Below are 19,175 nucleotides of genomic sequence, written 5' to 3'. Positions count from 1 at the left end.
GATTTTGCCACCGCACTCTACCTCAACAGAGCCACTAGCATCATCAAAGACTCCACATACTCCGGTCACCACCTGTTTTGAACTGTTACCCTCTGGCAGGCGTTACAGGTCTGCCAAAACACACACCTCCAGACTCAGAGACAGTTTCTTCCCCAAAGCAATCTTCACACTCAATATGAAAAAACACTTGAGTATTATTCATGTTGCACTCTTCCATGCTGCTACCCACCTTGCACTTTACTATCACCATGTGCAGTTCTGATTCTTCATTTATCTTGATACCTAGTTTTACAACATTGTTTTTAAATTGTGCCCTGTGTTTTTATCTTTGTATGTTATGCACCAATGGAGTGGCTATAATAATTTTGTTGTATGCAGTGCTTACAATGACAAATAAAGGCATTTCATTCATTCCGTTAGCCCCGAGAGCTAAATCTAACTCTCCCTTGAATACATTCCAGCTGAAATGGTGAGCTTCACAGCGCCAGAGACTCAGGATTTAATCCTGCTGCCTGTGTGGAGTTTGCACGTTTCCCCTGTGACTGCGTGGCTTTCCTCTGGGTGCTCCCGTTTCCTCCCACATCCCAAAGTCGTGCGGGTGTGTAGAATCTAGAATTGGCCCTGTGTAAATTGTTCCTTGCCTGGACACAAATGTGGAATAGCAGAGGACTAGTGTGAATGGCCGATTGATGGTTGGTGTGGACTCGGTACGTTTGCTTTCATAGACTCACAATGCTGGAGTAACTCAGAGGGACAGGCAGCATCTCTGGAGAGAAGGAATGGGTGAGGTTTCGGGTCGAGACCCTTCTTCAAATTGGTTCCGCACCAATGTTCCGTGGATTAGAGGTAGTGGGAACTAGCATCTTCTATGGACAAAAGTTTCATAAGGTCATAAGAGATAGGAGTAGAATTAGGCCATTCAGCCCATCATCTACCCTGCCATTCAATCATGGCTGATCTATCTCTCCCTCCTAACCCCATTCTCCTGCCTTCTCCCCATAACCTCTGACACCCGCACTAGTCAAGTTTGCTCCAGTGACTTCTTCAAACCATTCCAAAAAAAAAATGATTGTTGCTTCTCCACCGCAGAGCACACGGGATGTCTCCAACCGATCACCTGCCCTCCTTCTACCTGGCTCTGCAACTCGCCATCTCAAGGCAGGTAAGAACAGCTTCCAATACATTCCTTCCCATCGTGGTCAGTGAAGTGTGATTTTTATATATTGTGGAGATGACCAGATTCTTCATTGGTACGGGTGTCGGGGGTTATGGGGAGAAGGCAGGAGAATGGGGTTGGGAGGGAGAGGTAGATCAGCCTTGATTGAATGGCGGAGTAGATTTGATGGGGCAGAATGGCCTAATTCTGATCCGATGACATGAACATTTTATTTATGGTTTAGTTAGAAAATCATAGATTCATAAGGAACTACAGAGTTAGAGTTGAATGTCTCATTGAGTTGTACAACAGAGAAGCAGGCCCTTCGGCCCACCACATCCTACACCATTAGATCATAAGATATCGGAGCAAGATTAAGAAAGAATTGTAGATGCTGGAAAAATCGAAGGTAGTCAAAAATGCTGGAGAAACCCAGTGGGTGAGGCAGCATCTATGGGTCTCGACCCGAAACGTCACCTATTCCTTCGCTCCATAGATGCTGCCTCATCCGCTGAGTTTCTCCAGCATTATTGTCTACCTTCGGAGCAAGATTAGGTCATTTAGCCCTTCAAATCCTCTCCGCCATTCAGTCACGGCTGATCTATATTTCCCTCTCAACCACATTCTCCTGCCTTCTCCCCATAACCTTTGACACCCGTGCTAATCTAGAATCTATCAATCTCCACTTTAGAACTACCCAATGACTTGGTCTCCACGGCCGTCTGTGGCAATGAATTCCACAGATTGACCACCCTCTGGTTAAAGAAATTCCTCCTCATCTCTGCCATCACTGCTTTCTTTGTAATGAACAAGGGTCGTGAGGCCCTAACGTCACCTATCCATGTCCTCCACAGAATCTTTTTTTTTTGTAAACCAGCATCTGCAGTTCCTTGTATCTCCATCTTTTTTTTTAATTTTAATTGCTGGGTGTGTTTTTTTATTTAATTTTAATTGCTTGTTTGAACACTCTGAGTATTTTGCCATTTGCAAGAGTGAAAGACAATAGACAATAGACAACAGGTGCAGGAGTAGACCATTCGGCCCTTCGTGCCAGCAACCGTTCTAAATGGCTTACCCCTTATTCTTAAACTGTGGCCCCTGGTTCTGTACTCCCCAACATCGGGAACATGTTTCCCGCCTCTAGCGTGTCCAAACCCTTAATAATCTTATATGTTTCAATAAGATCCCCTCCCATCCTTCTAAACTCCAGAGTGTACAAGCCCAGCCGCTCCATTCTCTCAGCGTATGGCAGTCCTGCCATCCCGGGAATTAACCTGGTGAACCTACGCTGCACTCCCTCAATAGCAAGAATGTCCTTCCTCAAATTAGGGGACCAAAGCTGCACACAATACTCCAGGTGTGGTCTCACTAGGGCCCCGTACAACTGCAGAAGGACCTCTTTGCTGCTTTACTCAACTCCTCTTGTTATGAATGTCCTTCCTCGCGCGCGTGTGCCCCGGAGAAGGAGGAGGGTTTCCGTGAGCCGCGGGGGCTGTTTGCGTTGTCGCCCTGTCCCGAGCCTGGCTTGTTTGATTGCAGATCCCGGAGGCGTTGGGATACGTGCGGCAGGCACTGCAGCTACAGGGCGACGACGTCAACTCGCTGCATCTCCTGGCCCTGCTCCTCTCCGCCCAGAAGCACTACCACGATGCCATCAACATCATCGACATGGCTCTGAGTGAATATCCTGAGCACTTCACGTGAGTTCACAAGTGATCGGGGTAGTATGAGGCCATTCGCCACATCAGGTCAAAGTCCGAGTCAACGTTATTCATTACCTGCAGTGAAATGAATTTGCCAGCAGCGATACACTTAAAAAGAACACACAATACACAATAAAAATTAACACAAATATCCACCACAGCAATAGACAATAGACAATAGGTGAAGGAGTAGGCCATTCGGCACTTCGAGCCAGCTATTTTTAAGAGCCCTATCTAGTTCTCTCTTGAAAGCATCCAGAGAACCGGCCTCCACCGCCCTCTGAGGGAGAGAATTCCACACATTCACCACTCTCTGTGAGAAAAAGTGTTTCCTCGTCTCCGTTCTAAGTGGCTTACTCCTTATTCTTAAACCAGCATTCTTCACTGTGGTGGAAGGCAACAACGTTCAGCCAGTCCTCCTCCCTTGTTCACCCATGGTTGGGGCCATAGACACCCCCCCCCCCCCCCCCCCCGCAGTCGCCGCTACGGACGGCCATTGATGTACAGGCCCTCTAGTCGGGATGATCCAAACTCCGACGTCGGGACGGTGAAACACACTCGGAGGTCCCGAATCGGCACTTTCTTACTGGAGTCCGCGGCTTCAGGATGTTACTCCGTCGTTCAATATTCTTCTTGTCGGGTCCGTCTTGTTACAAATGTTGGCCTCGCTGTCATCGTCCATCCTGAAAAGGACGCAAGCTTCCGGCGACAATCAGTGGAAGCCATCGCTTGTCGCAGTAGATGATGGTGGTAGTAGAATTAGCTCAGGATACTTCCAGTTTCCAGCCCCGCGACGTGGACGCTTCTGTTATGGGGCCGCCATTCAATCATGGTTGATCTATCTCTCCCTCCTAGCCCCATTCTCCTGCCTTCTCCCCATAACCTCTGACACCCGTACTAATCAAGAATCTATCGATCTCTTCCTTAAAAATATCCACTAACTTGGCCTCCACAGCCTTCTGTGGCAAAGAATTCCACAGATTCACCACCCTCTGACTAATGAAATCCCTCCTCATCTCCTTCCTAAAAGAACGTCCTTTAATCCTGAGGGTATGACCTCTGGTCCTGGACTCTCCCACTAGTGGAAAAACATCCACTCTACCCAGGCCTTTCACTATTCGGTAACTTTCAATGAGGTTACCATCTCATCCTTCTAAACTCCAGCCAGTACAGGCCCAGTGTCGTCAAATGCTCATCATATGTTAACCCACTCATTCCTGGGATGGTTCTTGTAAACCCCGTCTGGACCCTCTCCAGAGCCAGCACATCCTTCCTCAGATATGGGGCCCAAATATGCTCACAGTACTCCAAATGGTTCCCATGTGAGTAGCTGATCCCTAGCACAATGAATGAACAGCACTGTGACATTGCATACGCGGTGAGGAAGAGCATTCCACGGGAGTCAAGAGTGCAACAATGTCAGACATAGCTGCAGGACATGCTCTCCGAGATGTCCTCCAGCTGCCTTGAAAGTTGCGTAAGGCAGTGTATTTAAATCCGCTGCATCCATCACCACTGTCTCTGCACCTCCCCAACACATTAGGTAACAGACCTCTTTGACTAAACCTTTAATCACTCCGAATGTCACCCTTTGGACTTTCGAGATACAGTGCGGAAACAGGCCCTTCGGCCCACCAGCGATCCACCATATAGTAGTGCTATCCTACACACTATGGACCATTTACACTTTTACCGAAGCCAATTAACCTCAAAAACCTGTTCATCTTTCGAGGGTGGGAGCAAACCAGAGCACCTGGAGAAAACCCACGCAGTCACAGGGAGAAGGTACAAACACAGTAGAGGCAGCACCCGTGGTCAGGATCGAACCTGGGTCTGTGGCGCAGTGAGGCAGCAGCTCTGCCACAACTACACTGTGGCGCGCCAACCTGCAAAAACTCGGCTGCTAATCTCAAAGATCTTTTTTTTCCCCCAAGTTTTAACTCGTGTAATTATAGTTACTTAAAATACTGCAGCCGCGCATAATTAACTTGTCACCGCGAGAGTGAATCGAAGACAGGGCTTACCACCGCATTAAATGCATGTTAACCTCACAGGCTGAGGCTTTCCCCTGCCTTCACCCTCACCGCCCCATACTTTACATCAGACCCATGCTGGGAGCTCCATCACCTCCAGGAAGAATCTCACCTAATGTTAACGCTGCTGCAGGATGTTGACTCAACAATTGCAGCTCATCCCTCTCTGCTGTTACAACCGCCAGCTGTTTGAAGTGTCGTTGCCACTTCAGCTGTGACTAGACAGAGTCATAAAGTCATACGGCGTTGAAACAGGCCCCTCGGCCCAACTGGCTCGTGCCCACCGAGATGCCCCATCTAACCTAGTCCCACCTGCCCACGTCTAGCATAACACATGGGGTCGGCCGTTTTGGACTGGGATGAGGAAAGCTTTTTCACCCAGAGAGTTGTGAATCTGTCAAATTCTCCGCCACAGAAGGCAGTGGAGGCCAATTCACTGGATGTTTTCGAGAGAGAGTTAGATTTAGCTCATCGGGATAACAGAATCAAGGGATACGAGGGAAAAGCAGGAATGGGGTACGGATTTTAGATGATCAGCCATGATCATATTGTAGGTAGACAAAAATGCTGGAGAAACTCAGCGGGTGAGGCAGCATCTATGGAGCGAAGGAATAGGTGACGTTTCGGGTCTCGACCCGAAACGTCACCTATTCCTTCGCTCCATAGATGCTGCCTCACCCGCTGAGTTTCTCCAGTATTTTTGTCTACCTTCGATTTTTCCAGCATCTGCAGTTATTTCTTAAACAACAGCCATGATCATATTGAACGGCGGTGCTGGCTCAAAGGGCCGAATGGCCTACTCCAGCACCTATTTATCTATGTTTTTTTATCACTGCAATTGTCTGAATGGTCTCGACCCTGAAACGCACCCATTCCTTCTCTCCATTGATGCTGCCTGTCCCGCTGAGTTACTCCAGCATGTTGTGTCTAACCGCTATTGATTGAATTGATTGGTAGATACAGCATGGAAACAGGTCCTTCATCCCACGAGTGCACGCCAACCATCGATGGCCCATTCGCAATAGTTCCGTGTTATCCCAATTTCGCATTCACTTCCTACGTACTCGGGGACAATTTTACAGAGACGGCCAATTAACCTACAAACCTTCGTGTCTTTGAGATGCGGAAGGAAACCAGAGAAGCCAGATGAAAAGCCACACGACCACAGGGAGAACATGCACACTCCGTACAGACAGCACCCACAGTTAAGATAGAACCTGGGCCTCTGGCGCTGTGAGGCAGCAACTCTACCGCTGCGCCACCGTGCTGCCCTGGGCAATGAAACAGTGTTCTACTTCTAAGATAGACACAAAATGTTGGAGTTACTCAGCGGGACGGGCAGCATCCCTGGAGAGGAGAAATGGGTGATGTTTCCGGTCGAGACCCTTCCAACCGAAACGTCACCCATCCCTTCTCTCCAGAGATGCTGCCTGTCCCGCTGAGTTACACCAGCATTTTGTGTCTATCTTCGAATTAAACCAGCATCTACAGTTCTTTCCTGCACAGTGTTCTACTTGTGTAGTTCTTCATTTGGCTTCATGTTTTGGGCTGATTCTTCTCGGCCCTGAAGTAAAGCGCTGACAATGCTGTTGTTGTTATTTTATTTGGCTTCACTCTGTATACACTGCTGCATTGTATCTTGTCTTGAATCTCCGTTACTTTGCATTGTGAAGAGAGGAATGAAAGATGAGAAATCTTCTGGAGCCGGTTGCAAATAACAGACATTCCAAAAGTCCGCGGAATGTCGCCTGTGGTGTGCGTTCAACTTTTAACCTTCTGACTCAGGAACGACAATCACCACAGCAACTGATGCCACAGAAACTTTGGGCTGTCCCTCATTTATATTTCCTGAAAATAAGTTAGATTAGCCTGCTGCTGTGTTAACTGCTGCACCCTGGGGGCACAGTGGCGCAGCTGGTAGAGTTACTGCCTCACAAGGTTCAAGGTCAAAGTTCAACGTCAGTCTGTCTGTTTGTCTTTTTGTTTTGTTATTTTTAGTGTGTTTTTAAAGTTTGTGTTAATGTTCTCTGGTTTGTTTTATGTGGGGGAGGAGGTCGGGGGAAACTTTTTTTCAATCTCTTACCTTGAGATTGTTTTCCTGGTCGTATCTCCGGTCGCTCTGCGGCCTAACATCGTGGAGCTGGAGGCCTTGCTTGGGACTGACTTTGAGCCCCACCGCGGGGACGTGGACTTGCCATCGGAGCCTGTGATCCCTTGCCTGGGATCGACGCTCCAACCGTGGCCTGCGGATTTCACCATCGAGGAGCTCGCAGTCTCGGGTAGAGACCGAAGTCGGGAAGCTCCAAATGACGCAGAAGGTTCGACCAGCCCCGACCCGGGGTCAGATCGCCCGGCGCAGGGGGAGCTGAGATTCCCCCACAATGCAGGAGCTTGATCTCCCTGATGTTGAGGGCCCGGCAGCCGGCTACAGGAGCCAAGATCGCCCCGACAACGGAATGCTCGAGGCCCTCGACCGCGGGAGAACAAAGAAGGGAAGAGATTGAACTTTTTTTCTCCTTCCATCACAGTGAGGAATGTGGAGGAGTCACTGTGGTGGATGTTTATGTTAAAATGTACTTTGTGTGTTTTGTTGCTTTTTAATGGTATGTCTGTATGGCAAATGAAATTCCTCGTATGTTGCAAAATATACTTGGCTAATTATGATTATGATATTGTCACATGTACCAATTAAGGTACAGTGAAATTTGAGTTACCATACAGCCATATTAAGTGAAAAGCAACAAGACACACAACCACATAAACGTTAACAGAATCATCCATCACAGTGGATTCCACATTCCCACATTCTTCCTCTTTGTTCTCCCGCGGTCGGGGCAGTCAAAACATCCGCAGTCGGGACGATCAAACCCCCGCAGCCGACAATCAAAAACCATCCGCCGTCAGGGTGATCGAAACTCCCGCGTCGGGGCGATTGGAACTTGGCACGGAGCTCCCGAGTCGGCCTCCTCTTACCAGAGAACACGGGCTTCACGATGTTAAAGTCCCACAGGCCCCCGTGCTTGGAGCATCGATCGCCGGCAAAGAGATCGCAAGCTCCGCGATGTTAAAATTCCCACAGGCTCCCGCGGCTTGGAGTGCCCGTCAGTCTCCAGAAAAGGCCGCCAACTCCACGATGTTAGGCCGCAGTGGGGACGGAGACACGATACGGAAAAAAATCCTATCTCCGTCGAGGTAAGAAATTAGAATAAAAAGTTTCCTCCAACGCACCCCCACATAAAACAAACCAAGGAACACTAAAACATACTTTCAACGCATACTAAAAATAACAAAAAAGAAGAAAGGACAGACTGACTGTTGGCGAGGCAGCCACTGCTGATGGCGACACCCAGTGTACTTCTGACCTCGGGTGCTGCCTGCGTGTGGAGTTTGCACGTACGCCTTCTGTGCCCACGTGGGTTTCCTCCGGGTGCTCCAGGACTCCTCCCGCTTCCCAAAGATGGGCCTGTTTCTGCGCCGTGTCTATGAACTAAACTATCAGTTGAACTAAACTAAGATGTTTTTTGGGGGGTTTTTGATTATTAATTTATTTCAGTCGTTTTTTTGTGTGTTTTTAAATTTATTTTATTAGAAGCAATTGCACAAGAATAAAGCAATCGACACGACAGTTATACAATTTCCGTACAGTTTCATTTTAAACATTAATACTTGAAACAAAAAAAAAAGAGAAAAAAGGACAGAATGAAGAAAAAGAAGAAAAATGACAAAAAAAGAAAAGAAAAGATTCCTAAACTACCAAAAAGGTGCGAGAGGAAAGAAGAGAAATTAGGAAAAAGAAGATGGAGATATGCCCCACTACTATCCTTCCCCCCCCCCCCCCCCCCTGCTCAGCCATCCCTAGCATCGGTTTTAAAGTTGTGTTCAACCATTCTGTTGTCGCAGAAATTCAGTGAAAGGAGACCATGTTTTGAAAAATTGGTTTGCTTTTTCAGCCAAAACAAGCCAAATCTTTTCATAATGTAGTGTCTCGGACATATCAGTAATCCACATTCACTAAACTAAGATTCTCTGTGTTTTGTAAAACTCTCTGGAAATTCATGCCGTCTTCTTTCTTGCTAGATTGCTGTTCACCAAAGTGAAGCTGGAATCGGTGTGCAGGGGCCCTGACGAAGCCTTGGTCACCTGCAAACACATGCTGCAGATTTGGAAATCATGCTACAAGCTCACCAACCCCAGGTACAGAAACACTGCCGGCCCCGCTCTCACCTCCGAGCAAACACCTCCTAGAGTCACAGAGTGATGCAGCATGGAAACAGGCCCTTCGGCCCAACTTGCCCCCACACCGGCCAACAATGTCCCATCTACACTAGTCCCACCTACCCGCCTTTTGGTCCGTATTCCTCCAAACATGTCCTATCCGTGTGCCTGGTCGACACAAAATGCTGGAGTAACTCAGCGGGTGAGGCAGCATCTATGGAGAGAAGGAATGGGTCGAGACCCGAAACGTCACCCATTCCTTCTCGCCATAGATGCTGCCTCACCCGCTGAGTTGCTCCAGCATTTTGTGTCTACCTTCGATTTTATCCAGCATCTGCAGTTCTTTCTCACACACTATCCATGTGCCTGTCGAACTGCTTCTTAAACGTTGGGATAGTCCCAGCCTCCTCCGTTCCATACACCCACCACCCTTTGTGTGAAAAAGTTACCCCTCAGATTCCTATTAAATCTTTTCCCCTTCACCATGAACCTATTTGATTCCCCTACTCTGGGCAAGAGACTCTGTGCGTCTACCTGATCTATTCCTCTCATGATCTTATACACCTCTATATACATCTCTTATACACCTCATCCTCTTGTGCTCCAGGGAATAGAGTCCCAGCCAACTCAACCTCTGCCTAAAGCTCACACCCTCTGGTACTGGCAACATCCTCGTAAATCTTCTCTGTACCGTTTTCCTTTCTCATTCCTTTGATCTTGCGGATTCACAGAGAATAATAATAATTATTATATATCTTTATTGTCATTGTACAAGAACAACGAGATTAAGATTGCAACCTCGGTATCGAAGCTATAAAATCAATAAAGAGGGTTCAATGGTGTTTTGTTATCATTAATGTTTTATTATTATTAATGTTTAGTGTTTTCTGAGTCATTCGTAACTCATGTCATGTTGTCGTGAATTAGGTCATGAAAGTGGGACAGGCCCTTAACTCTCTCTTGAAAACATCCAGTGAATTCCACACATTCACAACTCTCTGGGTGAAAAAGTTATTCCTCATCTCAGTCCTAAATGACTTACCCCTCATTCTTAAACTGTGACCCCTGGTTCTGGACTGCCCCCATTTTTCCTGCATCCGGCCTGTCCAATCCCTTAAGTTTGTCGTTTACAATAAGATGGACCATCGGCTGTGAGTGAGAGGGTGGAAGTTGCAGGCAACAGGAGGTAGCTACAGGCTACAGACACTAACTTACAGCTGCAGGCAATAGATCTCTTGATGTCCCGACCCGAAACGTCACCTGTCTATGTCTTCCAGAGATGCTGCCTGACCCACCGAGTTACTCCAGCACTTTGTGTTATTTTTTTGGTAAACCAGCACCCGCAGTTCCATCTTTCTACAAAATACTAATGCAAGAACAGTGTTTCCAAAGACTAGAGTTCACAGCTTTGATGTGAAATGGATAAAGTTTACAGGAGATGAGTGGGGCAGGTTTTTTACACAGAGACTGGTGGGTGCTGGGAAAACACTGCCAGAGGTGGTGGTGGAGGCAGATACATTACTGGACCAGGCAGAGGATGCTAGCTTAACTTGGCGTCATGTTAAGCACACGGACATTGTGTGCTGAAGGGCTTGCTTCTGTGCTGCATGCTGTGTCGTTGACTTTTTCTGTGATTGGTAAATATATTTCTTCTTAATATGTCTCTAAATATATTCTAAATATATCTTATTCATTCTTCTTCTTAATAAATATAATTATTCTTAATATATTCTAAATATGTTTCATCTTATTGAAGCATGTAAGATTATTAAAGGTTTGGACACGCTAGAGGCAGGAAACATGTTCCCGATGTTGGGGGAGTCCAGAACCAGGGGCCACACAGTTTAAGAATAAGGGGTAAGTCATTTAGAACGGAGATGAGGAAACACTTTTTCACACAGAGAGTTGTGAGTCTGTGGAATTCTCCGCCTCAGAGGGCGGTGGAGGCCGGTTCTCTGGAAACTTTCAAGAGAGAGCTAGATAGGGCTCTTAAGGATAGCAGAGTCAGGGGATATGGGGAGAAGGCAGGAACGGGGTACTGATTGGGGATGATCAGCCATGATCACATCGAAGGGCCGAATGGCCTACTTACTCCTGCACCTGTTGTCTATTGTCTAAATCTGAATCTTTTGTTGAGATTGATTGTAAAATGTGTTTCAGTGACTCCGGGAGAGGGAGTAGTCTGCTGGACAGAGTCATTGCGGACAGGCGGAACCTGAACACCATCACACTGCCTGACTTCAGCGATCCCGAGACAGGTAAATAGCACCTCCGCTCCCCCTTCTGCCTGAGCCACGCGAGCAGGTCACTCACAGGAACGTTCACACCAACCTTCTCTACTGCTCAAGATGATTAAGAAAGAACTGCAGATGCCGGTAAAATCAAAGGTAGACACAAAATGGTGGAGAAACTCAGCGAGTGAGGCACCATCTATGGAGAGAAGGAATTGGCGATGTTTGGGTCGTGACTTCACCCGCTGAGTGTCTCCAGCATTTTGTGTCTCTGAATCTATGGAATTGTCTGCCACAGAAAGTAGTTGAGGCCAGTTCATTGGCTATATTTAAGAGGGAGTTAGATGTGGCCCTTGTGGCTAAAGGGATCAGGGGGTATGGAGAGTAGGCAGGTACAGGATACTGAGTTGGATGATCAGCCATGATCATATTAAATGGCGGTGCAGGCTCAAAGGGCCAAATGGGCTACTCCTGCACCTATTTTCTATGTTTCTATGTGTCTACATTCTCTACTGCCCCCTCTGCAGTCGGTTGCGGTGACAGGTTGAGCAGGCTGGGACTCTATTCCTTGGAGTGCAGGAGGATGAGGGCTGATCTTATAGCCTTGCAAAACAATCATGAGAGGAATAGACCGGATAAACGCAGAGTCCCTTGCCCAGATTAGGGGAATCGAGAACCAGAGGATATAGGTTTGATGGGAAAGATTTAACAGGAACCTGAGGGGCAACCTTTTAACACAAAAAGTGGTGGGTGCATGGAGCGAGCTGCCGGAGGAGGTTGTTGAGGCTGGTACTATCAAAACTTTTAAGGAATATTTAGACAGGTACATGGATAGGATAGGTTTGGAGGGAGATGGGCCAAACGCAGGCAGGTGGTACTAGGGTAGATGGGGCACATTGGCCGGGGTGGGCAAGCTGGGCCGAAGGGCCTGTTTCCACGCTGTATCACTCTATGATCCTATTACAGCAGGCAACCCTGACAAATAAACGGGCCACAGGTTCCCCTCAGTAAGCCACAACATAGTGTGACCTCCAAGTTAAACAGGTGGCCTCAGCACTTCAAGTAGCATGTGCACTGATTGTGATGCATTTAAAAATATATATCTTTTATCCTTTAAGAAGTGTTGGAAATTTGGGAATTGTTTTGTCATCGAGTCATATAGCACGGAAGTAGACCCTTCAGCCCAATTTATCCATGCCAACTGTAATGGAATTAAACGGCAATTAAAAATGGCGCATTGGGTAGAGCTGCTGCCGCACAGCTTCAGAATCCCTGGTAGAATTCAGACTAAAGGGCCTGTCCCACTTGGCGATATTGCCGGCGTCACCGCCGCGCCATACGTTATCACACCGCGTCATACGCCGCATCACCCCACGTATTTTTCGGTGACCTGATACGTCAGTCAATGATGCCGACAGTCGCCGAAAAAATCGCCAAGTGGGACAGGCCCTTAAGGGTGCTGTCTGTGCGGAGTTTGCACGTTCCCCCTGTGGCTGCGTGGGTTTCCTCCGGGTGCTACACCAAAGATCTGTGGGGATTGTAGGTTAATTGGCCCTGTGTAAGTTGCCCCTAGTGTGTAGGGAGGGTGATGTGAATGGGCGATCGATGGTCGGCGTGGACTTGGTGGGCTGAAGGGCTTGTTTCCACGCTGTATCTCTCAAACTAACACGGCACGAGTCCAATTTTTCGTACTTCACATGAGCCTCCTCCCGCCACCTTATCCTGGCACTGCATTCCTCTGCCCCCCCCCTTTTCATCTCGCACTGATTGACCAAACCTGGGTGCCAGCTGTTAAACCCTGTTAATTAAGTGAAAGGGCAGCAGTGGCGCAGCGGTAGAGTTGCTGCCTTACAGCGCTTTCAGCGCCAGAGACCCGGGTTCGATCCTGACCGAGGGTGCTGTCTGTATGGGGATTGTACGTTCTCCCTGTGACTTGCTTGCGTGGGTTTTCTCCGGGATCTCCGGTTTCCTCCCACACTCCAAAGACATACAGGTTTGTAGGTTAATTGGCCGCCCATTCAGCTGGCGCCATTCCGAAGGAGGGTCTCGACCCGAAACGTCGCCCATTCCTTCCCTGAAGAGATGCTGCCTGTCCCGCTGAGTTACTCTGGCATTTTGTGCCTTCCTCCAGAAGATTGGTGATGCAGTGTGTTTCACACCGGCTCATTCTAACTGGCTGTACGCCAGGCAGCCAGAGAGTGATTCATTGCCCGGCCAGAAGACTTTGTCATTTCTAAACCCAACCGTCAGCCCTGCTGTGTGGGAGACTGCTTCAGACATCCTCTCAATCTACCTGCAGCAAGCAACTACAGATGCTGCCTTACACCAAAGATAGACACAAAATGCTGGAGTAACTCAGCGGATCAGGCAGCATCTCTGGAGAGAAAGGACACGTGAGGTTTCGGGTCGGGAAGAAGGACATTATTGCCATTGAGGGAGTGCAGCGTAGGTTCACCAGGTTAATTCCCGGGATTGCGGGACTGACATATGATGAAAGAATGGGTCTACTGGGCTTGTATTCATTGGAATTTCGGAAAAGGGGGGATCTTATAGAAAAATATAAAATTCTTAAAAGGATTGGACAGGCTAAATGCTGGAAAAATGTTCCCGATGTTGGGGGAGTCCAGAACCAGGGGTCACAGTTTAAGAATAAGGGGTAGGCCAATTAGGACTGAGATGAGGAAAAAAAAATTCACACAGAGAGTTGTGAATCTGTGGAATTCTCTGCCACAGAAGGTAGTGGAGGCCAATTAACTGGATGTTTTTAAGAAAGAATTAGGTTTACCTCTTGGGGCTAACGGAATCAAGGGATATGGGGGGAAAACCAGGACCGGGGTACTGATTTTAGATGATCAGCCATGATCATATTGAATGGCGGTGCTGGCTCGGAGGGCCGAATGGCCTACTCCCGCAGCTATTTCTCTATGTTTCTATGTCTGAAGAAGTGTCCCGACCCGAACCGTCACCCATCCTTTATCTCCAGAGATGCTGCCAGCTGAGTTACTCCAGCACTTTGTGTCTATCTTCCCTCAAGCTATCGACCTACTTGAAAGGCAGGACTGTGCCAACAAATGGATTTGAGTTTAATTTCATTGCGTGCATAATGCCTGCATAAATCAGTCCTGCTTGTTAATTCCTGAGTCTGACATAAGCAACAACAGAGCAAAACCTGGGAAAAAATAATGACCCACGAATGCCCAACAGGTGGAAGACTGCAGTCGGACTTCAATGAGATGGGCGGTTGTATTGTGATGCTAGTTACCACGGAGGTGCCTGTGTCCGTGGGTCTGTTGTCGTGAGTGAGCATAATATATTGTATCTGCGGTTGGAAAGATACGACCTGAGGGTGCTGCTGTATACCCAGCCAATACCCAGAACCAGGGGCCACAGTTTAAGAATAAGGGGTAAGCCATTTAGAACGGTGACGAGGAAACACTTTTTCACACAGAGGGTTGTGAGTCTGAGGGAATTCTCTGCCTCAGAGGGCGGTGGAGGCCGGTTTTCTGGATACTTTCAAGAGAGAGCTAGATAGGGCTCTTAAAGACAACGGAGTCAGGGGATATGGGGAGAAGGCAGGAACGGGGTTACTGATTGGGGATGATCAGCCATGATCACATTGAATGGTGGTGCTGGCTCGAAGGGCCGAATGGCCTACTCCTGCACCTATTGTCCATTGTTTATTGGTCTTTATAACAATTAAACCCAGCAGTGATGTACCGATCGCGAGGTGGACTGCCATTGATGAAGGCATCTTGTCCGCTGACTTCTTGTCGAGTCCACACACAAGATTAGAAGTTGTTCAGCCAGAGCTGAATGAACACACATCTCGACATCTGCAAGCAAAGGTGTCTGTCCTGTTACTTCTTGTGCGTGGTGGTGGAAACAGGGCCGCGACCTGAACGCTCTTTCCTTGACCCCACCTGCTGACTGACATAAGTGGACAAGCAACCTCCCATCTGATGTGCAGGAAGGAACTGCAGATGCTGGTTTACTCCGAAGGTGCACACAAAATGCTGGAGGAACTCAGTGGGTCAGGCAGCATGTTTGGAGAGAAAGCATAGGTGACGTTTCGGGTGGAGTCCCTTCTTCAGAATGAAGAAGCATCTCGACCCGAAACGTTACCCCTCATCTGATGGCAGGTGTTGGGATTCTCAGTCAGAAGAGACTGCAAGAATCAGCGGAGAGCCACTGAATTCTGTCAACAAATATGACTCAAAGTGCTGGAGTAACTCAGTGGGTCAGACACCATGTGTGGAAGACTTCGAGAGGTGACGTTTCGGGTCATACAACGTGGTAACAGGCCCTTCGGCCCAACTTGCCCACACCTGCCAACATGTTCCATCTACACTCGTCCCACATGCCCGCGTTTGGTCCATTTCCCTCTAAACCCGTCCTATCCATGTACCTGTCTGAATGTTTCTTAAACATTACGATAGAACCTGCCTCAACTACCTCCTCCGGCAGCTCGCTCCATACACCCACTACCCTTTGTGTGAAAACATTAGGTGGGTTTCTGAAGAAGGGTCCCAACATGAAACATCCCCTATCCATGTCCCCCAGACATGCTGCAGGACAGTTATCTTTTCTTCACTGTTCCCTTTTCCCCAGTGGCTATTCTTCACAGTGCCTCCACTGGCTTCCTCAGAGGGCGGTGGAGGCCGATTCTGTATCTCTAAACTAAACTAACTAGGCTACCACCCTTTCTATCTGAAACATCACTTTGAGGGAACTATGTGCCTGCACACCCACATCTCTCTGCATTCTGTACGTACTCATTTGTAATTACATGCAGTCGGTGTAAAGAGAACATGGAGAAAACAATCCGAGAGGCTGGAGCAACTTGGATTGTTTTCTCTGGAACGTCAGAGGTTGAGGGGAGACCTGATAGAAGTGTATATAAAATTATGTGAGGCACAGATAGGGTGGACAGTCGGAACCCTTTCCCCACGATGGACATGTCAAAGGCTAGAGGGCAGAGGTTAAAGGTGAGAGGGGCAATATGAGGGAGATGTTCTGGGCAAGTTTCTTTTTACGCAGAGCGTCGTGGGTGCCTGGAACACACTGCCAGTGGTGGTGGTGGTGGTGGAGGCGGATATAACTGGTGTTTCAGAGGCATTTAGATCGGACATAGATATGCAGGGAGTGGAGGGATATGGATCAAGTACAGGCAGATGAGATTAGTCTATCTTGGCACGTTCAGCAGGGATATTGTGGACCCCCGTACTGTTCTATGTTCTAAGGATCAAGATGATTCAGGGACAAAGGTTGTTTCCAATGCAATATAACTAGAAACTGTTGGAAATATTCCGCAGTTCGGGCAGCGTCTGTGGAGAGAGAACCAGGAGTTTGCGTTAACACTGTTTCTCTTTCCGCAGGTGCTGCCTGACCTGCTGAGTGATTCCTACATTTTCTATTTTCTTCTTCAGATTTCCAGCAAATGTAGATTTATTTTATTTTTATTTTTTTCAATACTTGTCGTTTCCAGTGGGTTGCTTTGTGGGAGTTCTCAGACGTGCGCTGTAATTAAGGTTGGATATGCTATCGTTTTTAACTTGCTGCGGCAAGTGTTTGTTTACATGCAACTATGCAAATGATTCTGCAAATAGCAGAGGCACAAATAGAAATAAAAGACTGCAGAGTCTTTTACCCAGAGTCATGGAGTCAAGAAGCAGAGGTTTAAGGTGAGAGCGGACACATTTAATAGGATCCCGAGGGGCAACCTTCTCACTCAGAAGAGTGGTGGGTGTATGGAATGAGCTTCCAGAGGAGGTTCGTTTAGTCTAGTCTAATCTTGTCCAGAGATACAGGGCGGAAACTGACTCTTTGGCCCACCGAGTCCGCACAGACCAGCGATCCCCACACATTAACACTATCCCACACCCACTAGGGACAATTTACATTAATACCAAGCCAATTAACCTACAAACCTGTACGTCCTTGGAGTGTGGGTGGAAACCGAAGATCTCGGAAAAACCCACACAGGTCACGGGGAGAACGTACAAACTCCGTATAGTCGGCACCCGTAGTCGGGGATCGAACCTGTGTCTTTGGCGCTGTGAGGCAGCAACTCTACCGCTGCGCCACCGTGCCGCCCTCAAGGCAGTTGAGGCAGGTACAAAAGCAGCATTTAATAGGCATTTAGGTACATACGTGGATGGGAAAGGTTTAGAGGGCCAAACACAACCAGGTGGGACTGGCGTTGATGAGTGTAGTGTAGACATGGGCAAGTTGGGCCGAAGGGCCTGTTTCCGCGCTGGGTCACATCTATGACCCTATTACAGCAGGCAACCGGGTCCACACTGACAAATAAAAGCGTGACCTCCAGGTTAAGCAGGTGGCTTCAGCGCTTCTTCTGCACTGTTAGTGATGCATTTAGAATTCATTCTTTTGTTCGTATAGAAATTGAGAAAAATTGATGCAAGTCATTGAAAAAAAAATCGAAGGTAGACAAAAATGCTGGAGAAACTCAGTGGGTGAGACAGCATCTATGGAGCGAAGGAAATAGGCAACATTTCGGGTCGAGACCCTTCTTCAGACAAAATAGGGATTGCTCAGTCATGGAGTCATGTAGCACAGAAGCAGACCCTCAGCCCAACCATGCCCATGCCAAACTTAATTGAGTAAAACTGCAATTAAAAAGTGTCTATCCCTTTGAATGTCCTTTGTGTTCACCTTACAACATGGCACCCATCCAACCCTGTAGGATCAACATGTTTGGCTGCTATATGCGCGATCCATATCCCTCCAAACCTGTCCTATCTATGTACTTGTATAAATGTTTCAAACGTTGGGATAGGCCCAGCCTCACCTACCTCCTCTGGCAGCTTGTTCCATACACCCACCACCTTTTGTGTGAAAAAGTTACCCCTCAGACTCCTATTAAATCTTTTCCCTTCAGCTGAAACCTCTGTCCTCTGGTCATCGATTCCCCTACTCTGGGCAAGAGACTCTGTGCATCTACCCGATCTATTCCTCTCATGATTTTATGCACCTCTATAAGATTTCCACGTGAGGTGTGAGGCAGAGATTGTTGGCCTTCGGACTGCCCGAGTCAGTCTGGAGGTCCATCTGTAGAGGCACCGATTACCCTGGGATAGCTGAAGTCAAAAGAGCTTTGTCCCATTTACGCAATTTTTTGGGGGCGATTTGGCTGCACCCGGCACAGTGGCAGCAGGTCGCCGAAAGTTTCGCCGCGATTACTCACGACTACAGGCGTCACCCCACGACATGTTGATGCGTGACGCCTGTACGGTCGTGAGTGGTCGCCCAAAGAGTCATCGCTGGAGCACCCGGAAGAAACCCCACGCGGTCACAGGGAGAACGTGCAAACTCCACACAGACAGCAACTGGGGATGACGATCGAACCGGGGTCTGGCGCTGTGTGGCAGTGGCTCGACCCGCTGTGCCGCCCTGTATATGTATGACATGATCTGATTTGTTTGGGAAGCTTTTTACTGTCCCTTGGAAAATGTGACAATATTATACCTAACGGGCCTGTCCCACTTACGCGATTTTTTTCGGCGACTGCCGGCACCTGTCATAGTCATAGTCGCAAGCAGGTCGCCGAAAATTGAAAATTGCCCTTCAGCCAGTCTTAAGCTTTGTTCATCCATCATCTTTGCAATTGGCATCTCTCCAGGATTCTGCAAGATTAACTTGCAAACAAGTCAGGATGAAAGTCTCGATGTGCGTGATAGGAAATTTAAAATTAGCTTTGGATATTAATTTTAAAATATTGAAACGAGGAGGAAATTAGTTGCTGCTTGGCAAGATGAATAGCTGTGATGGAAATGTAAGGTGCGGGCAGTCAGCTTTACCAGCTGTCGTCACCTCAAGT

At 47.9% G+C, this 19,175-nt stretch overlaps 1 protein-coding gene across 1 annotated transcript in view; it reads left to right on the top strand.

The window, feature by feature from the left end:
• The window catches only part of ttc7b (tetratricopeptide repeat domain 7B), a 293,340-nt gene that overhangs the window by 156,834 nt on the left and 117,331 nt on the right, over window positions 1-19,175 (top strand). Inside the window, exons 14-17 of the mRNA XM_055640228.1 lie at window positions 1,090-1,162; window positions 2,696-2,856; window positions 8,970-9,086; window positions 11,268-11,365. Of these exons, the coding sequence (XP_055496203.1) occupies window positions 1,090-1,162; window positions 2,696-2,856; window positions 8,970-9,086; window positions 11,268-11,365 (449 nt within the window). The remainder of the gene's footprint in view (window positions 1-1,089; window positions 1,163-2,695; window positions 2,857-8,969; window positions 9,087-11,267; window positions 11,366-19,175) is intronic.

Source organism: Leucoraja erinacea, chromosome 9, assembly GCF_028641065.1.
Source record: "Leucoraja erinacea ecotype New England chromosome 9, Leri_hhj_1, whole genome shotgun sequence".
NCBI classification, from domain to species: Eukaryota; Metazoa; Chordata; class Chondrichthyes; order Rajiformes; family Rajidae; genus Leucoraja; species Leucoraja erinaceus.
This window is presented reverse-complemented; position numbering and strand designations above follow the sequence as displayed.